General features: G+C 42.6%; 1 protein-coding gene across 1 annotated transcript; it reads right to left on the reverse strand.

Moving 5' to 3' along the window:
• Positions 1-4,054: 4,054 nt before the first annotated feature.
• Positions 4,055-12,598, reverse strand: CCN3 (cellular communication network factor 3). The gene is made up of 5 exons (XM_082600823.1): positions 12,401-12,598; positions 12,043-12,268; positions 10,700-10,954; positions 9,109-9,323; positions 4,055-5,564 (listed from the first exon to the last, which is right to left on the reverse strand). Exons 1-5 carry the CDS (start codon positions 12,482-12,484, stop codon positions 5,268-5,270), a joined length of 1,077 nt encoding a protein of 358 aa, XP_082456949.1. The 5' UTR covers positions 12,485-12,598; the 3' UTR covers positions 4,055-5,267.
• Positions 12,599-13,239: the final 641 nt, after the last annotated feature.

Genomic DNA, 13,239 nt, shown 5'->3' on the forward strand with positions numbered 1-13,239 from the left:
GTTTAGAGAGAAGATAGGGCACACTCAACAGGACCCTTGTCGTTTTTATCCTTTTTCCTGGGCACTGAGATGCTCTGTAGTATTGGGGAAGATTCTCACTGCTGAACTTGCAGAGGAACTAGAACCTGCATGTACTGGGATCTTCTCTGGCAAGGTCTTCCAAGGATCTTGTGGGTGGCCTTGCTTTAGCAGGACAAATTTGGGTCAGCATGGAGCATATTGATCTTTATTTAACCCAAGCTAAGAACTTTATAACCTCTTCCAGACTTCTGAATCTATGCTACAAACAGATCTTGCTTCTCTTATTCTGCTAATAAAATAGAAGTCCAAGCAACATCCTCTTCTTGGATTATAAAACATTTATTTCCAAGCACCTTCCAGCCCAACAGTACTGGTGGGCTGTTCATTCTGTGAAACTCTGCCATTTGCATGGAACTGCATATTCTTTTGTAGAGCTTCCTGGGTTGAAATTCAGACCTTCATTTTCTTGTCCTAAAGAGAAAGGCACATATCCTTTAGTAAGAATTGTACAGCATTGCCATCCTTACCCTTTGAACCTTCTGATTATCCCTGGAACAGCTGGCTTAATGTAGCAGTAATTCACAGTCCTCAGCAGATTGGCTGCAGAGAATTCTTCATTATTCAGAGTTCAGCAAGTGCCAGCAGTGTTACTGAAGTGGTAATTGAATTTGGTGAACCCTCTGTGGTCAAGACAGCATAGCACTGCCTGCAAGAACCATGCGGTGTGGTTAAGATGAATATACTTCCAACAAAAATGAATCTTCAAACTAAGCTTGATAGCACAGGGCCAAAAGGACATACTGTTTTGATGATTTGACTTGTGATGTTGAGCATTTTGGAGTGAAACCCATTCAGAAGCATGACAACGTGTACCTACAAGGAAGACCCTGGGAGAGAAGTCTAATACTGCCCAGAAATCTCCAGCAAAAGCTTTACTGATAATCTCATCAAGCACAGATAGGCATGTGAAAAATTTATTTCCTTGCTTAAAGATGTCCTTGCTGCATTGTTGAATTGAATCCTTGTGTGGTAAAAGAAAAGAAAATTCTTCCAATAATTTTCAGTGAAGCGTGCCTTATCACTAAACAGCAATTAAGTGCTTTCAAAATTTCACATTCACAGAATGATCTCAACAGTCTCACTACTTTGCAATGCAGTTTCTAAAAGAGAACATTTATAGTTTGGGAAAACAGCACAAAAATGAAAACTGTTGGAATTGTTTTGGTTGCTGAAAATATACTTGGCCTCAGTGGCTGCGGCGCTGTAGAAAAGAAAGAACTTTGGCTCTGAGCTCAGGCAGACTCTGAGTTTGAATCCCAGCTCCTTCATTTACTGTGTCCTTAATAGGTCATTAACTTCTTTTAGTCACTATGTCTTTTCCTGTAAAAATGAGGTCAGTAATGTCTGCCTCTAAACATGACATGCAAAGACTAAGGGGCAGTGCTTGTCTTTACTGGATACTCATCTCATATTAACAGCTGTCATTTGCTGGCCTACTAGGTGCCTGGTGTGGTCAACTGCTTATGAACATGTATAATGTTACAACAATATGTAGTTTATACTTAGGGTGACCAGCTCATCCCAGTTTGCCTGGGACTGTCCTGATTTTACAACTGAGAGTCCTGAGTCTCAGGGACCATCTCAGTCCAGGACAAACTAGGGTGATTGACTACTGTCTCAATATTATGGTTTCACCTTACAGGTGTGGAAACTGAGGCTCAGAGGGTGTATCCAAATTTTTCAATATCCCACAGCTGGGAAAGAATAGGTCCCATATGCAAACCAGGTTTGGAAAACTCCAAAGCCTGCACTGTCTGCAGCCCTAAATTCTGCTCGGTAAGTATAACTTTCCTTGCTGTATTACTAGAACGTTCTGGATTTAACAAATATTTGTAGATCAGATCACATTTTTTTCAACTGGCTGAAATTATAATTTCAGGAATGCATGTGTGTGTTTTTGCAGATGTTACAGAGTGGGGAGATCTCTAAGTGAGAGATAAAGAAAATCATAGTGATAGTGATACTGAAAAAGATAGTTTAAAAGCCTAACATCTATTTTGAAGAACATTTTATCTTTTGTCAATGCATAACTCATTGATTCATTCACTTATACATCCGTCCATCCATTCATTCAGTAGGTTTACAGTGAGGTCCTATTGTGTTCCAGATACTGGGGCAGATACAAAGAAGACTAAGGTACTGGTCTCAAGATGCTCAAAGTAATGGGATTGTTAAAGAATAATTGTAAAATAACTAATGATGAAAAATCTGAAAGAGAAATTAAGGAAACACTCCCATTTACCATTGCAACAAAAAGAATAAAATACCTAGGAATAAACCTACCTAAGGAGACAAAAGACCAGTATGCAAAAAACTATAAGACATTGATAAAAGAAATTAAAGATGATACAAACAGATGGAGAGATATACCATGCTCTTGGATTGGAAGAATCAACATTGTGAAAATGACTATACTACCCAAAGCAATCTACAGGTTCAATGCACTCCCTATCAAACTTCAGACTATACTACAAAGCTAGAGTAATCAAGACAGTATGGTACTGGCACAGAAACAGAAATATAGATCAATCGAACAGGATAGAAAGCCCAGAGATAAACCCACGCACCTACGGTCAACTAATCTATGACAAAGGAGGCAAGGATATACAATGGAGAAAAGACAGCCTCTTCAATAAGTGGTGCTTGGGAAAACTGGACAGCTACATGTAAAAGAATGAAATTAGAACACTCTCTAACACCATACACAAAAAGAAACTCAAAATGGATTAAAGACCTAAATGTAAGGCCAGAAACCATAAAACTCTTAGAGGAAAACATAGGCAGAACACCCTATGACATAAATCACAGCAAGACCCTTTTTGACCCACCTCCTAGAGAAATGGAAATAAAAACAAAAATAAACAAATGGGACCTAATGAAACTTAAAAGCTTTTGCACAGCAAAGGAAACCATAAACAAGATGAAAAGACAATCCTCAGAATGGGAGAAAATATTTGCAAACAAAGCAACTGACAAGGGATTAATCTTAAAAATTTACAAGCAGCTCACAAAGCTCAATATAAAAAAAACCCAAACAACTCAATCCAAAAATGGGCAGAAGACCTAAATAGACATTTCTCCAAAGAAGGTATACAGATTTCCAACAAACACATGAAAGGATGCTCAGCATCACTAATCATCAGAGAAATGCAAATCAAAACTACAATGAGGTATCACCTCACACCAGTCAGAATGGCCATCATCAAAAAATCTACAAACAATAAATGCTGGAGAGGGTGTGGAGAAAAGGGAACCCTCTTGCCCTGTTGGTGGGAATGTAAATCGATACAGCCACTATGGAGAACAGTATGGAGATTCCTTAAAAAACTAAAAATAGAACTACCATACAACACAGCAATCCCACTACTGGGCATATACCCTGAGAAAACCATAATTCAAAAAGAGTCATGTACCACAATGTTCATTGCAGCTCAATTTACAATAGCCAGGACATGGAAGCAGCCTAATTGTCCATTGACAGATGAATGGATAAAGAAGATGTGGCACATATATACAATGGAATATTACTCAGCCATAAAAAGAAATGAAATTGAGTTATTTGTAGTGAGGTGGTTGGACTTAGAGTCTGTCATACAGAGTGAAATAAGTCAGAAAGAGTAAAACAAATACCGTATGCTAACATATATATATAGAATCTAAAAAAAAAAAAGAGGTTCTGAAGAACGTAGGGGCAGGACAGGAATAAAGACGAAATTTTTAACATATGGAAGTGTCTTGCAGGTTGTCCAGAAAAAAACATCAGGGATCCAGATATTGGATTGAGTAGAAAGTGTGGAGAATATCTGAGGCCTTGGCAATGGAGATCACCAAATTAAGAGCTGTCTTTTGTTTTCCTTCTGATAAGAAGTTGTAAGCTCAACTAAAGATGACCACTTTGCTTTCAATATTTAATTTGTAAATTTTAATTTATGTTTTCAATAAACTCAGAAGCACAAAAATAACAGCAGAGTCATACACTGATAAGATCATGTTTATTTAGTAATGTCTGACAAATAGAGAAAGTAAAAGGAATATTTTAAAAATGTATAATTTATATTTATATAAATACTTCAAAGGAGAAAAGCTGAACACATAAGTTGACATTAGAAGAATGTATACATTTTAAGTTTGCAACCTATCTTATAGCCTGACAAGTTAGATACATGTATGTAGACACATATATCTTGTTCATGAGTTTGCATAACTAAGGCCCAAGGATAAGTCTGGGGATCTGTACAATAATTCTAAACTCCCATACAGTTTGTGGTATCTTGCCACTGCAGTCTTGTCGAGTTTGTTCTTCTTTTTCAAAATTCCACTACCAGCACACTTGAAAGTCATCAAAGGTTGTAATCAGGTGCTTTTGGCCTCAGTTTATTCATCAGTAAGGTGAGAGGAGCCCTGCTGATATGTTCTGCTTCTTCTGAATTAAAAAACTAGTGATCCCCAGCAGCCTCCAGACACATACAAATGTCTGAGGGCTGGTAGAGGCTGGTCATCTATGTATAAGGGAGAGCTTTCTGTTTAGCTTCTTTCTTTTGGAAAGGAGTCAACTTGTCTGAAATGAAGCCAATTTATGACACCAGTGCACTTAATTAATAAGCATTCCATTACTGTAGATACAGTTTGTTTTCTATGTACACAGAAAACTAATAATCTCTAGATTTCGAGTTGAAGAGCTATATGTTTCCTCGGATCTAGGAATTTGAAGTTCAGAGTTGAGCTACTCAAAGAGAGTGCTCCACAGAGAACCCCTAGGTCAAATCTCAATCTATGGTGAAATATTTGTATGATGACACCCTCAGTGTGACCTTAGATTTCACTGTGTCATTCATTACTGTGACCTTTTCTTGAAATTTCACTAGTGTATAACAAAATGAGTGTAATGTGATACAGTCTACACAGTAAGACATATATCTGATTTCTGAATTTACAGAAATTCTCATGTGTATCAAACAGCACAAAAGAATGTCATCCCTAAGCACTATCCTGAGCTTACCTTGATTCCAAGTTTACAGTTAATCATATCTTTCATGAAAAAAAAAACAGACATAACTGACCTCATATGACCACAGAAAATACATGAGACGCAGATGTGGATAATAATTCTTTGTAATTTTTCTTATAGTCATCTGATAGTGGGTGGCTACAGGTTGCCTCTGTAGGTGGGCTTCTTAGGGGACACATTACATTTCTCCTTTACTGGTGTTTGGCTTTAAGTCTTGGAGGAAAGACGCATTGTTATGAGGACAGTTGTTGTGACAGGTGCAGGTCCCGATGACCATCACTGGTTTCTTGAGGATCTGCCCTGGGGAGCACTGGAACTCCACCTGGATGGTTTTGGTGTTGTGTGGGGTACAGCATCGGCCATCGCTGCAGACACCGCAGAACCTGGGCTTGTAGGTGTATAGGCTCGTGCAGTTCTCAAACTGCAGGTGGATGGCTTTGAGTGACTTGGTGGTGCGGAGACACTTTTTCCCTTTCTAAGAAAGAAGAAAAGGAGTGATGCATGAAATGGCCATCATTCCTCTAAGGGATCAGTCTAGGCATATGGAATAACTTGCTAGTTGCCTACCCAAAATCTGTTGCTCTTTCTTCTTTGCTAACAGAATGTTAATTTTGTTTGAGTAATGTGGTCCACTACAAGTATATTCTTCCCCAGAATATCTGGGAGCTTGCAATGGCCTTGTGGCCAAGTTCTGGCCAGTGATACATAAACCAAGGGATTCTGGGAAATCCTTTGCCCTTCAGATGGGTACAGTTCTTAATCGCTTCCTGCATTCATTTGCCTTCCTATCTAGAATGTGGAAATCATGCCTAATTGTATATAGCCATCTTTTGACCATGTGGCATAAGCATGAAGATGAAAGCATATGTATGATAAAGAAACCTAATTTTTCAAGCCACCATAAATAGGCTTTGGCATTGTTATTAGCCCAATACATTCTTAGGTGTTATAAAGAGAAATGGAATAAATATGGCATCACTGCAAGCTTACTAATGTTTCAAATATTTTTCAGACATTAACTTACTTAACCTTATTAGAAACACTCACTCATACAAGGAGCAGTTATTCACATAAAGAGCAACTGTCCAAGTTTTATAGATGAGTAAACGTAGTCTCAGAGGCCAAAGTGATCAGAAAACATCTAGAACCTGAATTTGTCTGACACAAAGCCCATTCCTTCTATTACACTGTGACCTCAGGAAAGTCTAAGACAGTGGGATTTAAGGTTAGTTTCCATGAAGGCATGGTAAGTGGAGAATTTATTCAACATTCCATTGGTAAGAGTTGAAGAGGAACCCCAATATTGATAATTCAGTAAGACAGTGATGATATGTTAATTTCCCACTTAGATTTCTTCACCTAATTTGTCACAATATTCCACTGCTTTTCACATTCCTAGTTGTAATCCACAGCTTGTGGAGTGATGAGACTTGGAATTCTCTAAAATTGGTAGCTCTCAAACTGTAGTAAGAGTACATCAGAATTATCTAGAGAGTTTGTTAAAACACACATTGTTGGGCCTTACACCCAGAGTTTCTGATTCAGTAGGTTTGATGTGGGGTCCCATAATTTGCATTTCTAACAAGTTCTTAGATGATGCCGCTGGTCTGGGGATCAGGCTTTGAGAAGCACCATCTCACATTTAAGAATCTTTTGGTGATAAGGAAGTAATGATTATTAGGTTGGCATTTCCCTAGATTCCAAACAAATTTCTGGCCCCTTAATGAAATACATATATATATATATCTATATATACATATATATATATATCTATATATATATATATATATATATATATATATATATATATATACTATAAATAAATGTCTTAAATATAATATCTCCCAATATTAAACTTGGTGCAAGGTACAAGAAAAATATGAATTTTTGGAAAAAGAAACAATAGAAAAAGCAAAATTTTAAAGTCATGACATGGAAATGGCTTATTTAATAAGCAAGTTACTGTGTACTTGACAATATTTAAAGGCTTCTTGTTTTTTCCTTTTTAATATTTAATGTTTAGTGTATATTTTTGCCAATATCCACAAAAAGGTACAGGGTCTGCAATATCTGTGTGTGTGTGTGTGTGTGTGTGTGTGTGTGTGTGTGTGAGAGAGAGAGAGAGAGAGAGAGAAAGAGACAGAGACAGAGGGAAGGACAGAAACAGAGAATAACGTGTTTCTAGGTGCTCTTTCTAAATTGGTGGAAGAAGCATAAAGTTAGAATGGACCTCAAAAAGTCATACAGCTAAGTAGCCATATAACAATGCAACCACTAGAGACTCTTACTTTATCAATAAATAGAAATTATGGTTAATACTAGGTAATGATATTTATGTTAACAGAGTAATCTATGCCCAGCACTTCGCAAATTCATTCTGTTTAATCCCCATGACAACTCTGAGATAGGTACTGTTAATGTCTCTGTTATATGGGGGAAAGAACTGAGGCTTAAAGGTTAAGAAAATCACCCAAGATCCCATAGCTAGTTCATGTGGGAAGCCAAGATTTAAAGCCAGGCTGTCTGGCTCCAGAGTTGCACCCTTAAGCATGAGATGATATTGCCTCAGTGGAGAGATATGTAAATCTTTCATTGTTAGGGACAGTTTTATTTTGGCCTTAGGTTTGTACAAGGGTCCATATACTAGTTCGATTTGGGTACTGCATTTATCTGACCTAGAGCTCTGCTAACAAGGCTTGTGATGTCATCAGGAACCAATCAGAGCTTCTGATCTGTATGCCTTGTACTCAGCGTTAACACACTGAGTTGATATCATTCCAGCAAAAAAGGAAAGAAATGTGCTATTTTATTTGGCACAGATAGCCTTATGCTGGCAAATGTACTAGTCATACTAGGCTTTTTGAAATACAGAAAATAATTCCCAGACATCCATTCATTTATTCATCAACAGTTGTTTATCAAGCACACAGTACATCCCAGTTAGGATGTGGGGGACTGAGGGATGAGGAAGGCAGATGTGGTCCCTACTCTGTTGCTTCCTTCAGACTGAACCTAAAGGGTGAAGAAAGCTGAGCTCAGAAATGACCTCTCTAAAATAAATCATGTTTGACCACTGAGTAGCCAGTTTTTTCCAGGATGAAATGAGATTTGCCAGACTTTTCTCAACTGGGGACATTACTGTAGTGGTCTGGCCCCTCCCTCTTCATCTGCTGTGAGTTGCTGGAGATATTTCAATACATTAAAGAGAAAATAAAAGAAGGTAAACTCCTTCATTAGAGCTGACCTTGAAGTCAGCTTCACAGGTCCCCCTCCCGAATAAAACATAACTCTCAACTTTTAGGTTGTGAATATGTTTTAAGTCTACAGGTGTAAAGTAAACACTTTCCAAACTGGAACAAAAGAAGACAAATCTCAACATTTGGAACAACTGGCACCAATGGTGGATGTTCTCAGAAAGATCCATCTGACAAGACACAGCAAGAAGCAGTTAGAATGGTCATTGCCCCCTTTTCCACAGGAGTGTAGAATGGACAAGACAGTGGGGAATTGTAACAGGGAAGAGCAAAATCTGACTCCATGTTGGATCTGTTTCTTTTCCTTTAAGCTTTGCTTTTTGTTGCTTTTGTTTTTATAATCATACATAATGGGCTGCCTCAGGGAACCCTGCCCCATGCCTGAATGTTAAACTAAAGTGCCTTTGTTCAGCTCACAGGGAGACAATCTGACCCTGCCCACCTGTGAATGCCTGCAGAAAGGAAGAAATTAACACATCCCCTCCCTGATGCTGGCCAAGCCAGGAGATATTTTGCAAAATCAATGGTCTTTTTACTTTATTTCCTCACCTCCTCCCCCTCTCTGTTCTATAAAATAAACTGGCATCCAGACCCCATTAAGATGGTTTTTGGCGACACTAGTCCACCATCTTCTCGGTCTGCTGGCTTTCTGAATAAAGTCACTATTCCTTGCCTTATAAGAAAAACAACAACAAAAAATAAAACACAGGCCCCAACAAGGCAATGCCACCTCCTCTGTGGTGGGGGCTCCTCCCAGGCTCATACCTTATCTGTCGGCTGCTTGTGCTCTTGGTCACAGGGCCGCACCACACAGAGCCGGGTCTGCTTCACCATCTCGCAATGTGGATTCCTGTTGGTGACCCGGGTGGAAAAACCCATGCCACAACTCTTGGAACACGCACTCCACTCTGTGGTCTGCTCAATGCAGTTGATACCTGAGTCAGAGACTGCAACTCCTAGAGTGGCTTCGGTCCTGTAGGCTACAGGATGTTGAAATAAGGACAGTGTTATTGAGTAAAATGTGGGGATGGCAAAGTGGTCCTTTCAACCATCATTAGGAAGAGTGTCTCATCCAGTTCGGTACCTGTGCAACTCAGGTGTTCTCAGGGGGCAGACCTGGATCTCTGTATTTATAAACCCCTAACAAGTAGCACAATGCCTGGCACATGGTTGGCATCTGGATCTCTGTATTTATAAACCCCTAACAGGTAGCACGAGGCCTGGCACATGGTCAGCCTTCAAGAAATCTTTGTGGAACGACTGTCCGATTTGTTCATAAGAAGTTTAGGAGAACCTCTTTGAGAAACTTAGTAGTTTTAAGAATATAGCACAGTATAGCATCAAAAACCATTCCATAAACCGTAATGTTTTCAATGTGTGATTTTGTCCAGAGAAAGGATAATGAAAAAATTGTAATTGGATGAGTAAGTAGAACCAACCAACTCAGAATAGTGATGGAGGTAATGCTCTGCCTTAGGGAGGTAGAATTGGTTATTTGGGTTGTAGGATATAGTCACTGGGACTTTGATGACAGACAGTTCTGTCTCAACACTTAATATGCATGTCCTAGGGCAAATCTCCTCTCTTACATGGCAGTTTTCCTATCTGTAAGCATGGCTGAGAATTTCTGACTTCAGAAAAACTGTAAAGTTCTGTGTACTGCCAGTATAAATAATCTGGCTGATTAATGGCTTCTAAAATATTCTCTACTGGATCTTGAATGCTTGCTTTTCAAAAAAAAAATCAGTTCCTTTATAAGCCAAAACAAAAGGAAAAGCAAAACAAAGATCCTGAAGTGTCACTTGATCCTTCCTGCAGCACCTGGAAAGGTGGCATTTCTCTGTGACACCTGTCCAGGGATGGCCTTCTTTAGGGAAGCTGGTCTTAAGAGTGCATAGGTAGTTGACAGAGTCCAGAAAAGAAAGAGCCATCACCAGGCCCTTTGCAAATGGCTTAAATGGTGTTCCCATGGAGTTGACACTTGCCACAAGTATAGAAGCTGTATCGATTGCATGTTTTGCATAAAGTTGCCAAAGCACATCTTTGCAATGTTAACAAGGGTCAAGTGGGATAGGCTAAAATATAAATGGCAGTCGTGTAATAAGAAAAATCACTCCTATGGCTCAACAGAACCACTGGATGTGATTCTTCTTCAGAAGAGACTGTGTGTACTTCAATAACTTGTCTGGGATTCCAACACATGATGTGTCTGATCTCAGTGGGCAAGCTGGACTCCATGACTGAATGACCAGAAACTGAAGCCAGTTTCTCACTGCAGATCCCAAAGAGCATACATGCTTCCTGCCTGCACTTATTCCTGTGCTGTGATCATTTTCAGGTATGTTGAATTTCTCACCTGGAAGGGTTTGGAGGCCCCCTAATGTACCCGTCTCATTGGAGTCACAGATCCACTTTTCACAGCACTCCCCAGGCACTTTAACTTTTCTCGGAGCTGGGCAGTCAGGCTGGGGCAGTAGCAGGTCTTCTTCACAGCGGGGCACACAACCAACCTGCCCATCTTGGCAGGCGCACTGGTATTTGCAGCTAGGCTGGAAGGTCTCTCCACTTTGGTAGATGACTCCATCGAACACACAATTGTCTCCTTCTATCGCTAGAATGTTGGGGAAGCAGGGCAGAGAGGGAGGGGGAGAGAGAAAATCAAGAACACAATGCATCGAAGAGGCTATATAAGAGCCACAGCGCATGTTCCAAGCCCCAAATCATTCTTTTTCTAGTTGAGGCCATCTGGTTGCTGATCCATCACCAGCAGAGAGATGTCCTCATGGAGGCCTCCCAGTGCAAGAAGAAACACTCAAGACCACCCAGTCCCGCCACTCATTTTACGCATGAGGAAAGACAGGCAGAGCATGAAGTGACATTCCCCAGGGTCCTCAGCTGTTGTTCCCAATGATAAAGTCGTTTCACAGGAACCTCCTTAGATTCTCCTACTTCAGAAGCTCAGAATTAAAAAGAAAAAAGTGCTCTTCATAGCCTCCAAACAGGTTCACTGGTCAAATTGGGAAGGGCATGAGGATTCCTTGGCATTCCAGCACAATAAATCATTACTCGTTTAGAGAAGAAACTAAAAGGCTATTCCAAGCCCTCTTATCCAGGGAGGCAGGGACAGGTCTCCAACTAAATGGTGCACCGTGTGGGAAATTGATCCCCAGTTGATTAAGTTTCACCATCCTGGATTGGCTGGTTGCCTGCATTTTTATTTTACTCACGGCCCAGACAGGGGTTGCATAGTCATCCCAGGAGAGTAGTGGCTGCTTTGGCTCATGTAGGACAATTACAGGTGTGAAAACAAACCAGCCTGGCTACAGTTGGGGGAACTGTGAGCCTGTGAGTAAGCCCAAGCTTCCATCACCCCCCAAGCGTCCCCTGGTAACTTCCAAAGGAAATGACTTCACTGGCCCTTAAGTCTGCTCTGTTCCCTGTCTATCTAGATTCTTCTCTAAGGAGGCACATGCTTCTCACCTCCGCGGGCAGGTTTCCCTTCTGGCTTCTGGCGCTCCGCAAAGCCCCACGCGCCCCCAGACCATCCCCGGCACACAGCGCTCCATAAACATCACCCACGGCATCACTGTTAGTATTTGCTCATCACCCTCTCGGGAGTGGGGGGAAGGGGAGAGGAAACAGCGGGCAGCTCCGCTAGTTGAGGGACAGGAGGTCAGGCGGAGGAGGGGGCAGGGTTACCCATGCAGATGCCAGTCTGGGCGCTGGGGTCCGCTCTGCGGTCGCAGAAGAGACCGCGGCTCTCCTCGCAGGGCAGCATCACGGAGCAGCTCTCGCCGCGCTGGCGGGCGCACACCAGGCAGCAGGAGCAGTCGTCCAGCACGGCTCTCACCCCTGGGGCGCAGGTCGGCGGCTTCTTGGGGCACGGAGCCGGGCACGAGGAGGGGCAGCGCGGAGTCGCAAGGACCTGGGGAGGGGCGAGATCAGAAGGGGAAAGTTCTTAGCAGGGACCCTGGAAGGCAGAGCAACCCCGGGACCGAGCAGGGGCCGCCCAAGAAAGGCAAAGTAACCAGAGGCACCTGACGAGTGTGCCACTCACCTGTCCCAGGAGATGGAAGAGCAGGAAAGCCAGGCAGAGGCACTGATTGCGTGGACCGAGACGCAGGCTCTGCGCACTCTGCATGTTCAGGCTTTTTCCTGCCGCTTTCACAGGGCTTTCCAGGTCGGAGGTTGGATCTGCGCGCCCTGCTCCTGGTCGGGCTCGCCCCTGCCCGGCGCCACCGCGCAGGTTTTATAGCGCGCTCCTGGGACGCGCACAAGCCGGTTGGCTGCAGCTCAGGCAGGAGGCGGGGGGATCGGCGGGGTGGGGAATGGAACGAGCCCCGGAGTTGCCATAGCAATTGGCCGTGGGTGCCGCTCTCCTTAGGGCGCGGCCCCGGGGCCTGCATGTGCCTGTGTGTAGCGACTGGCTTTTCCCAGAGCACCGGGAGGGGCTGGGTGGAGGCCCAGGGCCAGGACCCAGGGTTTCGCCGAGCGCGTGGGAAGGAAACGCCCGTTTCCTCCTGGAAGCTGCTTCGCTTTCCCCCAGGACTAAGACACCGCCACTCCCCGTCACGCTTCTCCTCCACCCTGGCCGTTCCCAGCTAGGTTGCAAACGTGGGGCTCCCCTAAAGGGGTGTCCGATGTTTGGGACCATCTGTGAGGGGTTGGCTAGAGGCCCGGAGGTTTAGTCATAAAGGAAGCACATGCAAGTTTGTCACCGTTTAGGGCACGCTTTGAGAGTGTTGAGAGAGGGGGAGGGGAGAGAGGGAGGAAAGGAGAAACAGAAGGGAGAAGGTAGTGGCTGGGGGCGGGGCGGGGGGCGCAGAAAGTAGAAGTTTCAAAGTGAGGATGGCGGATGATGCTGTTTACAGAAAGGCAACAAGTTCTTTTGACTTG

This window comes from Mesoplodon mirus (genome assembly GCF_964341445.2).
Source record: "Mesoplodon mirus genome assembly, chromosome: 16".
Lineage (NCBI taxonomy): Eukaryota > Metazoa > Chordata > Mammalia > Artiodactyla > Ziphiidae > Mesoplodon > Mesoplodon mirus.